This window comes from Dipodomys merriami, unplaced genomic scaffold (genome assembly GCF_024711535.1).
Source record: "Dipodomys merriami isolate MVZ:Mamm:240054 unplaced genomic scaffold, mDipMer1.0.p SCAF_202, whole genome shotgun sequence".
Lineage (NCBI taxonomy): Eukaryota > Metazoa > Chordata > Mammalia > Rodentia > Heteromyidae > Dipodomys > Dipodomys merriami.
In genome coordinates this window covers 1,287,132-1,307,220 of record NW_027203405.1, presented here as the reverse complement: position 1 = coordinate 1,307,220, position 20,089 = coordinate 1,287,132, and the positions used below count along the sequence as shown (strand labels likewise).

The window sequence follows — 20,089 nt, the reverse complement described above, 5'->3', positions numbered from 1 at the left end:
AGTGGCTGTCCCAACTGTGTGTGGGTAGCATATGCAGAGATGCTGCTGCACCACTACCAGGACGGTGGGGAACGGGCCTTGGCCGACCTGGAGGAGCACGTGGCTGATGAGAACCTCAAGGCCTTCCTCAGGATGGAGATCCGGCTCCACACTCAGGGTCGAGGCTGAGTCAGCCTGCCCCAGTACCCAGACACCAGCGGGCCCCAGACACCAGCGGGCAGCTCTGGTTCTGGAAGCAGCAGCGTCCTCTTGAGTCATACCCCTTTTCTAGGCTTATGTTATCTAGGAATCAAAATAGTTGCCTTACTGAGTACCTGAGAATAAATGAACTCCTTGTGGTGGCCACATAGGAAGCTTTTGTATTGTCCTTTTGGCTTATATTGCCTTGTCAAATGCTGACCAGCCCCCATCTACCGGAAGGGTTCAGGTGACAGCCCCTCCAGCATCCCTGGAGTCTTGCTGATAGCTCTGGTTAGGCTCTGACTGCAGGATTGAGAGAGCCAACTTGTTTCATTGTGAAGCTGGGTGGGAAAACCCTTGAAGACACCCTGGGGAGGGCTCTTGGCCCCCTGCTGGGTTCGTGGGGAGATACCCTTTTTATCATCAGCTAGAGGCCTTCGGCCTGCCCACAAGGACCTAAGCACTGCTCAGAACCAGTCTTTAACTCACTTGGCCAAGGCTCCTAAGGCAGTTGGGGAAAAAGGACCAGAATCAGCAGCCTGGGTCTTGTAATTGATTACCCAGGGAATTTGAGCTGAAAAACAAGTTTTTTTTTTGTTTTGTTTTGTTTTTTGTTCGCCATGGGGCTTGAACTCTGGACCTGAACGCTGTCCCTCAGCCCCTCAGCTGAAGGCCAGCGCTCTACTACTTGAGCTATAGTGCCACTTCCGGTTTTCTGATGGTTTATTGGAGATAAGAGTTTCATGGACTTTCCTGCCCGGGCTGCTTTGAACCGTGATTTTCTCAGATCTCAGCCTCCTAAGTAGCTAGGATTACAGGCATGAGCCACTGGCACCCAGCCAAACAAGTTCTTTTTTCTTTTCTTTTCTTTTTTTGTTCGGTCATGGGCCTGAACTCTGGGTCGGGGCCCTGTCCCTCAGCTCTTCAGCTCAAAGCTAGTGCTCTACCACTTGAGCTACAGCGCCACTTTGGGCTTTTCCTGCTTTATGTGGTGCTGAGGAATCGAACCCAGGGCCTCATGCATGCAAGGCAAGCACTCAACCACTAAGCCACCTTCCCAGCCCCCCAAACAAGTTCTTATAAGGACATTTCACATGAATCTGGTTACTGACTTGTGAGACTGCAAAGTGGGGTGCCTTCCTAGTGGGTTATGAGGCATTGTTAGTTCAGGTTGGCATTTTGGACATTGGATGCATGCCATCCAAAACACTGAGAGGCTAGGTGCTGCTGGCTCACATCTGCCATCCTAGCTACTCACGAGGCTGAGATCTGAGGATTTTGGTTCAAAGCCAGCCTGGGCAGGAAAGTCCCTGTGGGACTCTTAATCTCCAATTAACCACTGAAAAATGGGAAGTGGTGCTGTGGCTCAAAGTGGTAGAATGCTAGCCTTGAGCAAAATTGCTCAAGGACAGCATCCAGGCCCAGAGTTCAAGCCCCTTGACCGACAAAACAGCAACAAAAACCACTCAGAGCTATCTGGCTTTGCCCAGATAAACTAGATTATAGGAACCACAACAGCTAGACCCTGGACTGAGCAAGCACCTTGTGCATCCTCACAGCTTCCAGAACAGCTCAAATGTTTAGAGTTCAATCTCTAGTAAAAAAAAGGAGAGAAAGAACCCTGAAAGAAAGATTTCCCTAGAGATGGACCTTGGTGAACTTGGCAGCCTCAGAAGGACATGGAGGATGAGGGGTGAAAGAGTCCTGACCTGTGGGCTCTCTCCCCCTCCTCCTCTCCCCCCCCCATTGTGTGTGTGTGTGTGTGTGTGTGTGTGCATGCGTGTGCGTGCGCGTGTGCCTGCGGTTACATACAACCTGACCATTGAATTCTACAAAGCTAGCCTTACTCTGGAATACATAATTGTGGCAAAGGTGGGGGAGAGGGGGAGAGCACACAGTGTCAGACATCTCCAGGCAAGCTGTTTACCTTGCCCCTTGGGTATAGAACTGCGGGGGGGGGGGGGGGGAGGAAGACACACCTGTCTGAGCTTGATTATTCTGCCACATTGGCAGGATCCTGCCTTTTCCCCTTTAGTTTGCAGACTCCTGACAGGTATCTGTCAGTAACAGCACTGACAGGTGCAAACCCACCCCTTTCACCTCAGTAAACAAAGCTGAGCCCAAGAATGAGCCAAATACACTTATGTGGTAAGTGGCTGAAGTAAGCACCCTGGTCTCTGGGGACCTAAGAAGGGACACTGGGCAGAGCTCTGGAGGCCCAGAGGGAGGGAGGGAGGAAGGGGGCACAGGCCTAGGAAATGTCGCACACAGGGGAACAGGTACAGAATCCTGAGGGTCAGAAAAGCAGCAGGGGTGAAAAGAGAGTTAGAATAACTGGAGGTGGCCTGGGCCACACAATTTCTTCAGTGGTGAAGGCAGGACCAAGCCACGGCCAGAGCCAGCTGCAAAATGGGCAGGTGGCTTCTAGAAGAGTCCATCCAGGGGCAGTTCAGGACCATGCTTCCCCACACCTTGGCCATCTTCAAGGTATCCTCCCTTCAGGCCTCTGGCCACACCCCGCCCCTTCTGGCTCCTTCCAGAATTGTTAGTTGTCCTCCTGGGGCACCCAGTAATCTCATTTGTTGCTGTCAGGGGCATCCTAATCCGATCACTGGAAGCAGATAAATGCCGCCCTGCTGAGCCAGCTCCAGCCGCACTGGGATTTGTGGCTCCCTGACCCATCCAGCACTTGGTAAGTAGTGACCTATCCCATTGCCTTTCCCGGTAGTGAGCTACTGCTGCTGAACTCCGGGGTCTTTAGTTTACCTGTTGCCTGTCCTTCAGAGAAGCTATCCTGCCTCTCAGCTTCTCTGCTGAGCTCCGTGTTAAATGGTGGTGTCCCTGTCCCCAAAGCCAGTGATGGCCCGGGAGCCTCAGCTGACCAAGAAGCACCCGTCAGGCCAGGGAGGTCAGGGAGCATTTCCATGGAGACAGCCATAAGAGGTTGGAGCTCTGTCAGGAGCCAGAGGTTCCCACAGGAGGCCTGGGGCCTGGGGCTGGGAAGCAGGGCTCCACATCTGGAGAGTAAGGGAGGAACAGCCAGGCCACCCAGGTCCTGACGCTGGGTTCTCTCAGGCTCCTGTCCGTCCTAGGGGCAGCTCAGCGGCGTCTCCTGTCGGTTTTCCATGTGTAGCCCTAGAACCTTCTGCCAGCATGCAGGGCTTGTGCAGGCCTGGGAGATTAGGACTCTCCCTTTGGCAATAGGCTTAGAGGAAGCTGAACTGCCCTTGGCCGAGGTCACTGGGGCTTAGAGCCTCTGGGGACAGGAGGAAAGATGTTTTTGTGTGGTGTGGGGAAGGACGTGGCCTGATCCTGAGCAGCCACACCAGAGCCCGGAGTGAGGCTGACCAGAGCAGGCCCCACGTGCAGCCCAGTGGGCTGCCTGCCAGCCAACACGGGACAGCAGCTTGGGACAGCACTAGCCTCCCTCCCTTCCCTGAGCCTCAGCTTCTCCCTTTGAGAAAGGGAATGGGAGGCGCAGGTTACAGGGCTCAGCAGGCACCTGGTTCTGAGACAGACCCCTTCCTGAAAGGAACCTCTCACCCATTGTGTGAGATATTAGTTATCATCCCTACCTCTCAACCCCAGGGGACAGCTGATAGACAGGGAAGCAAGCAGATAAATATAAACAGGGACAATCAACCTCAGCAGCACATTAGCAGGAGGAAGTTGGGCTATATAAGATATGAAGAAACAAATCAGGCTCTGGAGACACGGAAACCATGGGGTCAGAGCTAGGAGAAGACACCCGGAGCACTGAGGGCAGTCCGGAGATGACTGTCAGGAAGGGAAAGTCAAGAGACTACGGCAGCTGATCCGCAGGGCTGCCAGTCCCACCGGAGTCTCCAGATCGCTTGAAGTGTGATACGGTTGGATCCCACTCCAGTCTGTAGGAGGGTGGAGGGGGCAGCCATGGAGAGTCTTCCATGGCTTTCCTGCAGGGTGGGTGACGAGAAGCCGTGGCTTGGGACCTGTCTCAGGGCTGAGGATGGGCTTGGGGTAGCCTGGGTGTGTGGGACTGGGCAGGGGAAGGGAGACCAAGGACTCCATGTCTGAGTTGTGCGTGGCTGGCAGCCATGGGGTGGAGGTGGCCTCTGGGGGCTCAGGCAAGGGAAGGAGAGGTCAGGAAGTGGCTCCTCGGGACGGGAGCTGCTGCCTGGGTTAGACTGACGGGCGGCAGGGCTGATCCTGGTCTTGGCTCTTCTGTCCTGGTGGGTTGAGGTTCAGAGTAGAGATGCAGAGCAGGAAAACTGACCGGAATCCCTGCCTCCTCTTCCCCTAGCGTGTATGAGGAATAGAAGCCCAACTTGAGATCCTCCAGAAGCCCAGGGTCACTGCACCGTCTACCGGCCTCACCATGAGCCTGGAGCCTCCGAAGGCGGAGATCCGGTCAGCCACCAGGGTGATAGGGGGACCAGTCACCCCAAGGAAGGGGCCACCCAAATTTAAGCAGCGGCAAACCAGGCAGTTCAAGAGCAAGCCTCCCAAGAAGGGCGTCCAAGGGTAAGCAGAGTGAAGGGAGCCTCCGAAAAGAGGAGCACGCATCCCCCCTCCCCCTCCCCAGGCGATGGAGGGCTTGGACAGCTTTCTTAGAATGGAGGCAGGCAGTCCTGAGGTCTGAGCACCACTGCAGGTGCTATGGCTGAACAGGTGTGGGAAGCAGGCCCCTGCCTCTCTCTAGGGAGTATGTGTCCACACCAAGCCCTCACCACGGTCACCTGTGTACATACTCAAAACAGTGCACACCTACAGGTGCTGCCACAGTCTGCTTTATGTGGTACGGCAAAACAATGGGGGCTGGATACTTTGTACAGAAAAGGTTTATTTAAGGCTAGGGTGTGGTTCAAGTGGTAGAACATCTGCCCAGCAACCACAAGGCCCTGAGTCCAAACCCCAGGACCACCAAAGAAAAAATGTTTAGTGCCTGGTGCCAGAGTCTCACATTTGTAATCCTAGCTACACAGGAGGCTGAGATCTGAGGTTCACGGTTCAAAGTCAGCCCTGGAAAGAACATTGTGAGACTCTTAACTCCAATTAACCACCCAAGAACCAGAAGTGATGCTGTGGCTCAAGTGGTAGAGCACTCGCCTTGAGCTAAAGAGCTGAGGGACAGCACCCAGGCCCAGAGTTCAAGCCCCCTGGCTGACAAAAAAAAAAAAAAATAGAAAAAAGAAAAAACAAAGGTTTAGTGCACAGCTTTGGAGGCTGAAAATTAAAATTCAGGGTGTCTGGAACCACTGTTTGGGCTTCTGCGAAGGGCACCATGGCTGCTGCACAGCTTAGCAGGGGCATCATCTAGCCTGTGAACCTGGGAGAGAGACGGATGGTACATGGAGCGAGGAAGCCCAAGGGCAAGCGGAAGGCCGGCGCCCACTCTGTAGAACTATAACCAAGTCCTGTGAGAACCCCTTTAATACCTACTAACCTGCCTCAGGAGCTAATCACTGCCCACTAGGCACCTCTTAAAGATCTACCACAGCTCAAAACTGTTGCACTGGGGACCACGCCTCCAACACAGGACACTCCACACCCAGACCGCAGAAGGCACCCCGACACCCCTCCCCCCTCCCCCCCCCCCCCCCGTGTGCCCATACTGGGCTCCTGCATAGGCATGCATGGCCCCAGGCACCTGACCCTTTGCTGGGCCGTAGCCCATGATGCATCTCTGGGCAAGAACCTCACTCTGTGTTGATGGAAGGAACCCCTCAGGCCCTGCCAGCCATCAGGGGGCTGGGGGAGGGCCGCCTCTGCCCTGGGCCCTGCCTCTGCCCTGGGCCCCGCCTCTGCCCTGGGCCCCACCTCTGCCCTGGGCCCCGCCTCTGCCCTGGGCCCCGCCTCTGCCCTGGGCCCCGCCTCTGCCCTGGGCCCCGCCTCTGCCCTGGGCCCTGCCTCTGCCCTGGACAGTCACCCCCGAGGATCTGGTCCTAACCACTCTGTCCTTGCAGGTTTGGGGATGACATCCCTGGAATGGAAGGTCTGGGCACAGGTATGACCGTGGGTAGTGCCCTCTGCAGGGCTGCCTTAGGCCTGGCTCTGCTCTCAGGATCCCCGCTTATTGCTTGGGGTCCCCTTGATCTGCCTCCCTCATCTGCGTCATGCTGACTGACGCTCCCATGGCATAGGCTAATGAGCCTAGGGGAAGTAGCCTTGTCTTCCTGTTCCCATGTCCCTTTGGCAGAGTCCTTCTGAAGGTCCACGCTAAGGTCCATCCATGGGCCCTCCCTTGGGTCCACCCTTAGGTCTGTCTTTGAGCCCCTCTTGGGTCCACCCTTGGGTTCATTCTTGAGTCTACTTTGGGGGCTGGGCCCAGACCATATTCCCCGAAAGCTAGTGTGTCCTGAGAGCGGAATCCAGGGTCTGCATCTCATCCTGGGCAAATCACTGGTCCCTACTTGAGGTTTGGAAAGCAGGGAGACGGGATAGGGTGGCCCGCAAGCTGTGGGATTCTCACGATCATGCCCTTTCATGCAGACATTACGGTCATCTGCCCCTGGGAGGCCTTCAACCACCTGGAGCTGCACGAGCTGGCCCAGTATGGCATCATCTAACCATACCCTGCTGGGAGCCAGCCCTGACCCTCCCTACTGCCGCTGTGAGCCCGCTCAGGGTCTCAGGGGGGTGAGGGGGGGCGGTGCACAGACTGGGTCCCATTTGGCCTCCAGCTGTGAAGGCCTGAGGCCCTGGATACCAGTATTAGGACGCCTACAGCTGCCCCCTGGGATACCCTTCTGCCCTTCTAGACAGCGACCCACCACAAGACAGGTCCCACAGGGGTGCCCCTCACACCCCAGCTCCTGTTCTGCCCTCCCCACAGCCCTTCCCGCTGGCTGTCCTGGGGAGGCCACGGGCTGTGTTGGCAGTCTTGGAGGTCCTTCATTCCCACCAATCACACTGGCCTTCCCAACATGCCTCACCCTTGTTTTTCCTGCTTGAAAATAAAGCTAGCATGTCGTTGGTCACCTGGAGTGTTTGGTAGGGGCCTGGGTGAGGGAAGAGGGTCCCTTCAACTGGACGGCAGAAAGCCTTTGTATCACTCACCTTCCCAAACCTTGGCCGAGAGGCCCTGGGTTCATAGGATCCCTCTCACCCCCTCCCGGTGGCCACAGTCAGCACAGCAAGCCTGCAGGTGGCCAGAGCAGAACTTCCTGGGGAGGTGGGAGTGGTCAAGGCCTAAGAGCAGCACCCACCGTGAGAGGGGTGCTCAGACACCCCATGAGTAGCCCATAATATCACCTACCTGCTGGCCCATCCTGAGACAGTGCCCGCCAGTGTTAGGTGTGTACCGTGTGAGCGGGGAGTTTCTACCCGATCCAGCGAGGCCTGTGGCTCACACCCAGTAGGCTCTCCAGAAGCACGAACACTGACTGCTCCCCCGGCTGGGCAGAGCTGCGTGTGCGGTTGGCCCCCAGGAATAACCAGAGCTGCTCTTGCCATCCTGTGGGGTCAGATCTCACGGACGGGCTGTGCTAACCCTGAAAGTGAGGGCAGAGCAGGACTTGCCTCCGGCCAGCCCTGCCCGGGCAGCTGGGGTCTTTGCCATCTTCACTTGGTGGGGATCCCCGGGTGGGAGAATCGCACCCACTTGCCACCTACAGTTTGCTGTAGGAATGGTAGTGAATTCTAATGAACAACCTGCTCTTCCCAAGAAAAACATCACTTTCTGGAGGGGGAGGTTGGGGCCTTATCCTCCATTCCACCAAGCTCCCGGAAGGAGGAGTGGCCCCAGTGGAGGGGAGAGTCTGGTGGGGACCAGGCAGAGGTGGTTGGAGCCACAGTGGGAGGTGAGATCAGAGGCAACACCCGTCCCATGGTGTCCAACGGGAAGCAGACATGGCCAGACACAGACCGTGGCGGCCTTTGCAAGGAGCAAGCAGAAACTCAGGTGGGTCCTGGAAACCCATAGTAAGATCGAATGGCACGAGGCGCCAGGGGCTCACACCTGTAATCCTAGCTACTCAGGGGATCTGAGGATCCAGGTTCAAAGCCAGCCTAGCAGGAAAGTCCGTGAGACTCTTTATCTCCAATAAACCACCAGAAAACTGGAAGTGGCGCTGTGGCTGAAGAAGTAGATCGCTGGTCATGAGCTAGAGAGCCAAGGGACAGCGCCCAGGCCCAGAGTTCAAGCCCTGTGACCGGAAAAAAAAGATGGAATGGCACTGTCTGCAGCGCCATTGGCTCTAGTCCAGGAGGGTCGGTTGAGGAGGAGGCTGTGGCGTTCAGGAGAGGTGGCCCAGGGTGTGTTTCGTGGCTGGTTTTTCTGACACTTGTCCTGCTGAGGAAGGCAGTACCGACCGCTCATGAAGGCCTGGGTGTCCACCGCCACCTTGAGGGCAGCAAGGCCCCTCAGTAGCCAGGTGGCCAAAAGGAGCTCAGCCCCCTGGACCATGATGACGGCGATGGCACAGCCAGCCACAGTCTGCGTGTTGTCTTGCAGCCACCGCCGCAGCGTGGGCCTGCAGCCCTGCAGGTACACGACTTGTGCAGCCGTGTCCTCGTCCAGACGCAAGGCCCCGAAGCCACACTGAGTGTTCACCAAGTCTCTTCCTTCCCAGGGGTTGATGCAGCAGGAGGTGGGAACGCTGCAGGCCTGCACTGCAGGAGAGCTGCAGTTAAAGTACCTGCAGGGCATAAGGGGCTCAGTCCTGGAGGAGCAGCCCCGCTCCCCAGACCAGGCTGAGTGGCTGTCCCCACCCACCTCCAAATGCCCACTGGCGCATGCACAGGCATGCACACACACATGCTCATGCGCAGATTCCCGCATATACACAAGGCATGCATATGCAATCAACAGTGAATAAGGCCAGGCACCGGTGGCTCATGCCTGTAACCCTAGCTGTTCAGCTAAGATCTGAGGATCGAGGGTCAAAGCCAGTCTGGGCAGAAAAGTCCATGAGACACCTAGCTTCAATTAACCAGCAAAAAGCTGGAAGTGGAGTTGTAGCTCAGGTGGTAGAGTGCCAGTCTTGAATGAAAAAGTTAAGGGACCAAAGCCAGGTGTCAGTGGCTCACGCCTGTCATCCTAGCTACCGAGGAGGCTGAGATCTGAGGATCATAGTTCAAAGCCAGCCCGGGCAGGAAAATCCATGAGATTTTTTTTTTTTTTTTGGGTCCGATTGTGGGGCCTGAACTCTGGGCCTGGGCGCTGTCCCTCAGCTCTTCAGCTCAAGGCTAGCGCTCTACCACTTGAGCCACAGCACCACTTCTGGCTTTTTTCTTATGTGGTGCTGAGGAATCAAACCCAGGGCCTCAGGCATGCAAGACAAGCACTCTACCACTGAGTCACCTTCCCAGCCCCTCCATGAGACTTTTTATTGCCAGTAAACCACCAGAAAACTGGAAGTTGCACTGTGGCTCAAATGATAGAGCACTCGCCTTGAGCTGAAGAGCTGAGGGACAACGCTCAGGCCCAGAATTCAAGACCCATGACTGACCAAAAAAAAAAAAAACAACTGGAAGTGGAGTTGTGACTCAAAGTAGCGGAGCACTAGCCTTGTGCTAACGAGCTCAGGGGCAGTGACCAGGCCCTGAGTTCAAGCTCCACAACTGACCAAAAAAAAAAAAAAAAAAAAAGTTAAGGGACATTGCCCTGGGCCTGCGTTCAAGCCCCAGTACCAGCATAAAAACAAAACAAACCCCCAAACCCCAATGAGCAATACACATATGTGTACACACACACACTTGCACACACAAGGTGTGTATCTGTGCATTGACACAATACATGATACATGTGCACACACTTATGTGCACACTCAGGCACACAGACTTTTGTGAGTACACATGTGCACACCTAACACCCAGCTTCCCATATGCCTGGGACCCCTCTGCCCTTGGGGCGGGAATCCTGGCTGTCTTCAGTGGAAGGCTGGGGGGTGGTTAGGGAAATGGCTGAAGGCGAGACCAACGTCTGTGGAGGAGTGGGTGGCAGGGAGACCTTGTGCACCATTGTGAGTTTGAGCAGACAGATATACTTGGAGAGGGAGAATAAGGTGGACTAAGCTTTGGCAGAGGCTTCTGGAATGGTCAGAGCTCTCAGTGAGAGGAGGCAGAACTGGGAGGCAGCGGAGGGTGGGGCTGGGAGGAGCCCTTTGGTGGCTGGAAAGCATTGCTACCATCACGGCTCAGTCCCAGATGCCCTTCAGAGAGGCCCAAGCTTCTGGACCTGTGGATACAAACTGCAGGCTGTTTCCCCACACCCATTAGGCTGGACACGTTTTTTGTGTTGTTTTGTTTTTTTGTGAGTCGTGGGGTTTGAAGTCAGGGCCCTGAGTGCTGTCCCTGAGCTTTTTCAGACTCGAGGCTAGCACTCTACCACTTTGAGCCACAGCACCAATTCCAGTTTGCTGGTGGTTAATAGGAGATAAGAGTCTCAAGGATTTTCCTTCCAGGGCTGGCTTTGAACCACAATCCTCAGAGCTCAGCCTCCTGAGTAGCTAGGACGACAGGTGTGAGCCACCACCACCCAGTCTGAATAACATCTCTTAATAGACAAAGTTTAATCATACTCACATGTACATACATGTACACATGACGGAGAGAGAACTGTGGGGTTATAATCCAGAAGGATAACCTGTGTCAATGTAAATGTTGTTTTCACTTGATGCGGAGACGTACTGTCTGATGGAAGACAGTGCATCTGCCAGCTCTGGCTCTGCCGGCTCTGCTTCTCCATCTGTGTTCACCTGGCCTGGAAGTACACTGAGGAGGCTGAGCTGGGGGCTGAAAGGGCTGATTTGAGCCACAGCCCATGGCTCAGGGAGGCGCCAATAGTTGTTGATATTTGTGTATGTGCATGTGAGGACAGGAGGACGGCCGAGTGTGCGGTGTGTGGCTCTGTGGCTGAGTGCACAGCGAGCACGCGTGCACAGGCCAGCGTGTGTGCACAGCCGAGTGAGTTCCGACTGGGCAGTGCCCCCCTGACCCACGCCAGGACTCACAGGTTCTGCTGCCAGTCCCGGTAGGATGCCGCTCCACAGCACTGCAGCCCCAGCTGCACTTGGTCGAGGAGGAAGTGCAGGTCTGGATCATCCTGGTAGTGAGCGATGGCCAGGTACAGAATGTGCTCCAGGCCACCCTGCAGCGGGTCCCAGAGGGCCAGCACCAGGACTCCCGCCAGGGCCTCGAGCACCAGGCAGGCAAGGACAGCGCCCCAGAAGCAGCGGAGTAGGCAGCGGCTTTCACACAGGGCACCCAGGCAGCCAGCCAGGCTCACTGCACTGACAGCCAGCCCCGCCATCATCAGCACGAGCATGGGGTCTTCGGGCAGGGGTCCTCCAGGGTCGCTTTCCTGAGACCCCTTGACAGCCAGGCCCCAGAGTCCACCCGCCAAGGCCAGCAGGCCAGGCAGGGAGAAGATGACGTTGGACAGGAAGATCAGATACTTGACACAACTGCTTCCTATGGAGAGGCTGGGGCCTGCGTCGCTGGACACAGATAAGCTGTTGGAGAGGGACTGCTTCTGGCCAGTGGCATCCTACATAGGGAAGAGAGACCAGGAGCCCTCAGTGGTGAGGTTCCATTCTCTCAGCCTGCGTGACAGCCAGCAAGGGTGAGGCTTTCTGGGTAGAGGGCCAGGAAGAGTGCGATGGATGGAATCTGAACGGTGAAGGGTGAAGTAGAGGAGGAAGAGCCCTCATGGAGCCTGGCATGGGTGGGATGGCTCAGGCCTGTAATCCTTGTTATTCAGGAGGCTGAGACCTGAGGATCCTGGTTTGAAGCCAGCCTGAGTAGGAAAGCCCAGGAGTCTCTTATCTCCAATTCACCAGCAAAACCTGGAAGTGGAGTTGTGGCTCAAGTGGGAGAATACTAGCCTTGAGCAAAAAAGCTCAGGGATAGCATCCAGGTTCTGAGTTCAAGTCCCAGGACACCCACCACACACACACACACACACACACACACACACACAGACACACAGATACACACCCACCCACCCACACACACACACACACACACACACACACACACACACACACACGCTAAGGGGCAGCCGTACATGACCAAGGCTTTGAGATGAGGATCTGCAGGTTTGTCTTTTGGGACAGCAGAAGCAACAGCAAAGGTCCTCCTGCCTGCTGGTATGGATGTGTGCATCTAGCATCCTTGCCACGGGAGGATGAACACCCCCGAGGGCTGGAATGGAGACTAGGCAGGGTGGTGCTCTGTTTTCCCATCACATCTGTGCAATGGAGGAGGCCGCTCTGCTCTTGCTTATGCCTGACCTTAGTAAGTCAGGGCCCCTGGTCCACCCACAGTGCAAGTCCATGGCAGGCAGGATGCTTTTCCTGCATTTGCTAGGGTCTGTTTGTAAGGGTCAGCAGCAGTGTTCTGTGCACACACAATGGGCTTCCCAGACAGGCCCTCCAGTGCAGGAGCTGGTCCACGGGGTCTCCTTCCTCTGCCTCTCCTTCCCCAACCAGCTCCGCTGTTCCAAGATCCACTCAGCCAGTCCCATTAGAGGAGCCCATGTTGATGGTGGGCTCTTGCTCCCAGGGCACGGAGAAGGGCAGCCAGGCCACCGTGGAGGCTGTCTGAAGACAGTGAGGCCTTCACCCACCAGCCAGATGCTCAGCCAGGCTGGTAAGCCTGGGAGGGGCCTCTCGGGCTCTCTTTGTGGGAAGCAGAGCAACAACCTCACTGGTGTCCAGGTTCAGTCTGATGACAATTAGATTTAGGGGAGACTTAAGAAACTATGGCCAGCTGCCTGGAAAGGGTCCCATTCCATCCCACTTCTACCAGGAGAGAGCTGTCCCTTCCACCTGCGCCTGTCTCTATCAAGAGCTCAATTCTTTCGAGCTCAGAGCAGAGGACATGAGGGTTCTCCATCAGTTCGCAGACCCCAAGAAGCTTGGTGGCCAGACTTGAGCTGTCAGATGCCATGGAGTTCAAGGGGCATTTGTCTACATCCACTCTTGAGTGTGACCTCGTAAAGCTGGGCACCCAGCGGGGAGCACTGCCCCAGTGGGCAAGGGAGGAGCCAGATTAGTGAAGATCCACCCAGTCTAGGCCGGCTTTGTCCTAGGACTGAACAACAAGCCCCCGCATACAAATAGGCTTAAGGTAAGACGGGAGTGGGGCGGGGCAGGTCTTCCTGGGGGCTTCAGGGCTTGGACAGACACTCACCGGAGACAGCAGGGGACTCCTTTCTCCCTCCTCCATCCTCCACGCTGGAAAGGAAAGCCCTCGGCACAGGCACTAGGACAGGTAGCAGTCTTTCTCCAGCAGTGGCCAAGGATCTGGCTTGATTGTAGGTTACGTAGCCTAGGGCTGGCGCTTCAAGCTCTCCCCACAAGCCAGATCACAGGGAGATCATGTGAGAAGTCACATCTTGGGGTTTAAGGCGGGCCTGGCTAATGGAGATGCAGATAGTCTTTCTTCCTGGCCCTGGATTCTGGGCCTTGGCTCTGACTCCACACAGCTTGACTTGGGGTGGGCTTTCTCTGGGGCTGACCTCACGGCTACTGCTGCAGGACTGGGATTGTACCTCCGCTCTGTGTGCTCAGTGGCTGTTCCACCAGCTCCCCTGCCTCCCCAGGGAACTAAACTTCACAGCAACCATCCCAGGAGCCCCCCAAGAAGCACCTGGGTGGAAGTGCCCATTTATTCCCTAGTCATTTTGCTGCAAGAATGAAACTTGGTGTCCACCTGCCAGATCTGATTTTAAGGTTCAGGGCTCAGGGCATTCCTCATTCTCAGGAGCAGGGCTTTGTTGTGATCTCCACTGACAGTGATCTTGTGCTGCAAGGATAGCCCCTCCAGGAACAGAAAGCACGCTCCAAGGCCTGTGTTACCTGGCCATATCCCGCTGCAGGTTTCACTGCCTGTAACGGGGATGTAGCTGAGCTGTGCATACCTTTGTCAAAGTTCTCGTGTGCCTACAGGACTGCTGGGCATTTCAGGCAGACAAGACATCAATGAGCCCCTCGGCACACATTTAAAATTATTTTTTCTTCCTGGTCCTGGGGTTGAACTCAGAGCCTGGGTGTTGTCCCTGAGCTGCTTTTGCTTAAGGCTAATGCTCTACCACTTGAGCCACAGCTCCACTTCCAGCTTTTTCTGCTTATGTGGTGCTGAGGAATCAAACCCAGGGCCTCATGCATGCAAGGCAAGTGCTCTACCACTGAGCCATCTTCCTAGCCCCTACATTTCTAATGGCAAAGGAAGATACACAATAATTATAGTTTAAACATACCACGAAATATTATTCAATCATGAAAAGGAATACAGTTCTGACATTTGCTACCACATGGATAAGCTTTGAAAACATTATAATAAGTGACATAAGGTAGACACAAAAGTTGAACTCTGGGCCTGGACCCTGTCCCTAAGCTCTTTAGCTCAAGGCTAACACTCTACCACCGGAGCCACAGCACCACTTCCAGTTCTCTGGTGGTTAATTGAAAAGTCTCATGCCCTTTCTTGCCCCGGCTGGCTTTGAACCATGGTCCTCAGATTTCAGCCTCCTGAGTAGCTAGGATTAGAAGCCTGAGCCACATGCACCTGGCAAAAGGTCATATCTTTGACTCTGTCTCCAATGACAGAGGCTAGAGATGCCGTTCAAGTGCTAGAGCACCAGGTATGAGCAAGAAAGCTGAGCAAAAGCATGAAGGCCTGAGCTCAAGCCACAATACCGGCACAAAAACAAAACAAAACCTCTCAAAAAGGTCATATCTTAGTCGGGTGCTGGTGGCTCATGCCTGTAATCCTAGCTATTCAGGAGGCTGAGATCTGAGGATCATGGTTCAAAGCCAGCCTGGGCAGGAAAGTCCACGTGAGACCCTGATTTCCAATAAATCACTAGAAAATTGGAAGTGGAGCTGTTGCTCAAGCAGTAGAGTGCTCGCCTTGAGCTGAAGAGCACAGGGACAGCGCCCAGGCCCAGAGTTCAAGCCCACGACCCACCAAAAAAAAAAAAAAAAGTCACATCTTGTATAATTTCACTCATATAAAATATTCAGATAAGTGAATCCTTACAGAGGGGAAGCTGATTGTGGCTGCTAGGGTTAGAGGGAGGGGCAGTCCAGCCCTTCCTGAACAGCACTAATCACAACCAACCTTACACTACACACTTGCCCTGAATCTGCCCCCAGTAAGCCTCCCTGGAGCTAGGTTTTATCTCTTTTTCACTCTACTCCTACTTGAAGAGCCAAGCCACAAAGTAAATTATTGGTGATTATTTGTTGCTAGAACAAACTAACCTAGTTGAAATGTAGTTCCTAGGAAGGAGTGTTATCAGTACCAACATTGGGCTGCTAATGATGAAATCAAAGAAACTGAGAGGTGGAGGCTCAGATAAGGAAAGCTCCATCCTAAGTTGGCCTGGGCAGAAAAGTATGAGAGACTCAGTGTCTCCCATTAACCATCCAAAAGCAGAAGTAGAGGCGTGGCTCAAGTGGTAAAGCACCAGCCTTGAGTGGAAGAGCTCAGAGACCGCACCCCCCACCTGAGTCCAAGCCCCGGGACCCGCAGAAAATGACCGCTACGATTTCTTCACTCTTCAGTGAAGGCAACCTGGACTCAGCCATGAGGTGAAAGGTCATGGCTCTTAGTGTGAGACTTCTATCACTTCTTCTGCCTGAACTCTGGGCCTGGGCGCTGTCCCTCAGCTCTTCAGCTCAAGGAGAGTGCTCTACCACTTGAGCCACAGTGCCACTTCTGGTTTTCTAGTGGTTTATTGGAGAGAAGAGTCTCATGGATTTTCCTGCGCAGGCTGGCTTTGAACCACGATCCTCAGATCTCAGCCTCCTGAGTAGCTGGGATGCTGGGATGACGGCGCCGGGGCTCATCACTTCTTTTTCTATAGTCACAGGTCGGCTGCCAAGCACTGGGGATCAGGACCGACAGGTAGGTGTGTGTGTGTGTGTGTGTGTGTGTGTGTGTGCGCGTGTGTGTGCGTGTGTGTGTGTGTGTGTGTGTGTGCGTGTGTGTGTGTGTGTGCGTGCGCTCGCGGGGCAGGGGCGGGGCGCGGGCAGCTCCCCTCCTTGCGCATGCGCGCAGCCGTTGGCGTGGCCGGAACCCGGCTTCGGGGCTGCGCGCCCGGCGGAGCACGTTCAGTGAGACACCGGACGTCGGGGCGACTGGCGTAGCCGGGCGGCGAAGCTGGAGCGACGGTGGCGGCGGCGGCGGGAGGCCGGGGCCGGGGCTGAGGCTGGGGCCGGGCCTTCGAGGCCCGTGGGGCGGCAGGCGGCGACGACGGCGGCGAGCCGGGGCCCGAGCCCGGAGGCAGCAGCGGCCGCCATGGCCGAGAGCATCGTGAGTGGGGCGGCCGGGCGGGAGCGGGCGCCGGGATGAGGCAGCAGATTTGCCGGCGTCCTGGGCGGGCCCGCCGGGCGCCGGGGGAGGCGGAGCGGGCCGGGCGGCCGCGCCGGCGCCCCGCGGCCTCGCCGCCGCCCCCCGCGCCCCCGGACGCCCCTTCCCCGCGGGGCCGCGGCCGGGAAAGCCGTCCGGTCAGCGTCCCGCCCCTCCTCCCGCCCCGAGGGAGCGTGTCACCGGGCCGCGCGGCCGGACGGCGGCGGCCCGCGGGCCTCCTCCGGCGGCCGGGGTCGTGGGGCGCCGCGCGGGCCCCGTCCGCGCCCGGAGCCGCCTCGGTCCCCGCGCGCCGGCGGCGACTCTGCCGGGCCGCGGCGGCCGGGTCGGGGCGGCGGGGAGCGGGCGGCCCGAACACCGCGCGGACGTCGCTCCCTGGGCTCAGAAAGGTGTGGACGGCCTGGCTGCGGAGCTGGCGCCTCGCCGCCGCCCGCTGAGGACCCGCTCCCGGGGTCAGACTCCCGGGCGAGGCGCTGCCCCTCCGCCCCGCGCTCCACCGCCGGCGCCGCGGCGCCACTTCCGGCTTCCAGGTGATTCGGCCGAGTCTCCCTGACGGCCGGACGCGGCTGGGGCTTTGGTTTTGTTTTGTTTTTCTGGGCCTCCGTCCTCCCACCTCAGCCTCCTGAGTTCCTGGGAGCACAGGTGGCAGCCAGCAGCGCCCAGCCCTCCTCCCTCCTTTGCTCCCCGTTTTTTGTTCTTTCTCTCACTTGGAGACTAAGTCTAGGTCTCTGCTGTCTTGGAATTCCTGGGCTTGAGCTTCACACATGGCCTCCTTTTCTCATAAATAACAGAAAATCAAATTGCAGGTACTAGGAATTTCTACCTAAGGTTGTGTGTTCATGTAGTGTGATCTGTCCCTGTGGGTGGATTTCCTTTCATATTTATTAGGAGGGACCAAGCCAGACTTTGGTGTTTTTCTCTAAATATTAAACCTGGAATGGAGAACACCAAGAGTCAGTAGCCAGAGTGACTAACTCATATTTGCATTTAGCACAGGTGAAGGAGAAGAATGAGAAAATTAGATGTGCTTAGGAAGCAGAACGAAGTGGAGCTATAGCGCATGTGGTAGAACTTTAGCCTTGAGCAAAATAGCTCTAGGACTGTGCCTAGGGCCTGAGGTCAAGCCCCAGGGTCAGCACACATACACATACAGCAGAAATGTGCATAGTATGTTGCTCTTTAGCAATCAGAATTATTCAGGACAAAGTCTGAAAAAAAAACTTGAGAACATAGAGGGGCAAACTCAAGTGAAAGTTGTCAGAAGACACAGTGTCATGCTATTTAGGAAAATCTAGGTTATGTATATGTATACACACACTATATGCAAATGTATGTGTATGGGTATATATATATATATATGTGTGTATATTTATAAATATATATTTTTTGCCTGTCCTGGGGCTTGAACTCAAGGCCCGGGTGCTGTCCCTGAGCCTCTTTGTGCTCAGGCTAATGGTCTACCACTTGAGCTCTGTGTTCTTCTGCCTCAGCATCCTGAGTGCTAGGATTGAGAAAGGCTATCATAGCAGGGCACCAGTGACTCACGCCTGTAATCCTAGCTACTCAGGAGGCTGCGATCTGAGGATCACAGTTCAAAGCCAGCCTGGGCAGGAAAGTCTGTGAGACTCTTATCTCCAATAAACCAAAACCAGAAAACCAGAGGTGGTGCTGTGGCTCAAGTGGTAGAGTGCTTGCCTTGAGCTGAAGAGCTGAGGGACAGCGCCCAGGCCCAGAGTTAGCCCCACGACTGACAAAAGAAAAAAGAAAGGCTACCATGCCCAGTTATTAGTCTTTAGTTTGCTAACAATGGACTTAGTTGACAGCCATATTGTGTATCAGTTGAAGTCTTTATTAGAACAATGCCTTGCTACTTTTTCCATCCACTTAGTATTTTTTTTTTTTTTTGCTTATGTGGTGCTAAGGAATCGAACCCAGGGCCTCAGGCATGCAAGGCAAGCGCTCTACCACTGAGCCACCTTCCCAGCCCCCACTTAGTATTGTTTTAAGTACAGTGTACAATCAGTGGTTTCAGAGGAAAAACTACAATGTGAACATTTTCTGGTATGTTCTTGTTTCTCCCTTCCCACCCCTCAGGTGATTGGACAGCAGCTGCCTTATTTTCAGGGCATGCTAGTTCATGCTTTCTGACTAAAGCAGGGGCTGGTACAGCAGCCAGTATAATCACCTTCTCTCAAAGAACTTGATCAGTGTAAAATCAAGGCCTAGAAAGTAGTAGTGAATGTTTAGTAGGTGTGTGTGTGTGTGTGTGTGTGTGTGTGTGTGTGTGTGTGTGTGTGTGTGTGTGTGTGTGTGTGTGTGTGTGTGTGTGTGTGTGTGTGTGTGTGTGCGCTCGCGCGTGCGTGCGTCGTGTGCCAACAGTACCCGGCCCTGAGCTTCTTTTTGCACACGGCTCGCACTCTACCACTTGAGCCACAGCACCACTTCTGGTCTTTTCTGTTTATGTGGTACTGAGGAATCAAACCCTGGGCTTCATGCATGCCAGGCAAGCACTCTACCACTGTCACATTACCAGCCCATGTTTAGTAGTTGTTTTTTTTTTTTTGTCGGTCGTGGGGCTTGAACTCTGGGCCTGGGCGCTGTCCCTCAGCTCTTCAGCTCAAGGCGAGCGCTCTACCACTTGAGCTACAGCGCCACTTCTGGTTTTCTGGTGGTTTATTGGAGATAGGAGTCTCACGGTCTCTCCTGCCCGGGCTGGCTTTGAACCTCGATCCTCAGATCTCAGCCTCCTGAGTAGCTAGGATTACAGGCGTGAGCCACCAGCGCCCGGCGTTATGTTTAGTAGTTTTGTAGTAGTCTTCCAACCTTTTCAGGCTTGCTATGAAAATATTTTTTTAAAACTCCCTTAAAGTTGATGATGTATGAAAGATCTACCTGCCTTCTTCCTTTTTCAACCTTTCTCTTCAGGGCTTCCTGTATGTTAGATAAACAGTTAAATTTGTACCACTTAAGCTATGCCCCAACGATCTCCTTTTCTTTTGCATTGCAAGTTTGTTTGTTTTTTTGGTGGGTTGTGGGGCTTAAACTCGGCTTGGGCGCTATCCCTGTGCTCTTCAGCTCAAGCGAGTGCTCTACTACTTGAACCACAGTGCCACTTCCGGTTTTCTAGTGGTTTACTGGAGATAAAAGTCTCACGGACTTTCCTGCCCGTGCTGGCTTTGAACCATGATCCTCAGATTTCAGCCTCTTGAGTAGCTAGGATGACAGGTGTGAGCCACCGGCGCCCTGCTTCCTTTTCTTTTAATGATGGTGATGGGATTTGAACTCTGGGCTTGGTAAATAGACACTCTAGTGTTCAGCAGCTCTGTAAGTCTCTTTTATTTGGACTTTTTATAAAATGCTGTCTTGAGCCGGGTGTCAGTGGCTCACGCCTGTCATCCTAGCTACTCAAGAGGCTGAGATCTGAGGATTGCAGTTCAGAGCCAGCTAGGGCAGGAAAGTCCGTGAGACTTTTTTTTTTTTTTTTTTTTTTGGGTCCGGTTGTGGGGCCTGAACTCTGGGCATGGGCACTGTCCCTCAGCTTTTCAGCTCAAGGCGACCACTCTACCACTTGAGCCATAGCGCCACTTCCGGCTTTTTTTTCCTTTTTGCT

At 55.0% G+C, this 20,089-nt stretch overlaps 3 protein-coding genes across 4 annotated transcripts in view; 2 read left to right on the top strand and 1 right to left on the bottom strand.

Annotated features, from left to right (window-relative positions):
- Nucleotides 1-2,751: 2,751 nt before the first annotated feature.
- On the top strand, nucleotides 2,752-7,115 carry Pde6g (phosphodiesterase 6G). Of its 2 annotated transcripts, none has more exons than XM_070031565.1 (4): nucleotides 2,752-2,872; nucleotides 4,463-4,683; nucleotides 6,126-6,166; nucleotides 6,652-7,115. In XM_070031565.1, exons 2-4 carry the CDS (start codon nucleotides 4,538-4,540, stop codon nucleotides 6,726-6,728), a joined length of 264 nt encoding a protein of 87 aa, XP_069887666.1. In that variant the 5' UTR covers nucleotides 2,752-2,872; nucleotides 4,463-4,537; the 3' UTR covers nucleotides 6,729-7,115. The 2 variants fall into 2 exon arrangements, with proteins under 2 accessions (XP_069887666.1, XP_069887667.1); XM_070031566.1 differs by lacking the exon at nucleotides 2,752-2,872 and adding an exon at nucleotides 4,036-4,122.
- A 1,128-nt stretch (nucleotides 7,116-8,243) lies between these two features.
- Tspan10 (tetraspanin 10) lies at nucleotides 8,244-13,379 on the bottom strand. The gene is made up of 3 exons (XM_070031564.1): nucleotides 13,297-13,379; nucleotides 11,115-11,650; nucleotides 8,244-8,798 (listed from the first exon to the last, which is right to left on the bottom strand). Exons 1-3 carry the CDS (start codon nucleotides 13,330-13,332, stop codon nucleotides 8,300-8,302), a joined length of 1,071 nt encoding a protein of 356 aa, XP_069887665.1. The 5' UTR covers nucleotides 13,333-13,379; the 3' UTR covers nucleotides 8,244-8,299.
- Nucleotides 13,380-16,214: 2,835 nt separating this feature from the next.
- The window catches only part of Nploc4 (NPL4 homolog, ubiquitin recognition factor), a 68,338-nt gene continuing 64,463 nt past the window's right edge, over nucleotides 16,215-20,089 (top strand). Inside the window, exon 1 of the mRNA XM_070031628.1 lies at nucleotides 16,215-16,425. Within this exon, the coding sequence (XP_069887729.1) occupies nucleotides 16,411-16,425 (15 nt within the window). The 5' untranslated portion in view covers nucleotides 16,215-16,410. The remainder of the gene's footprint in view (nucleotides 16,426-20,089) is intronic.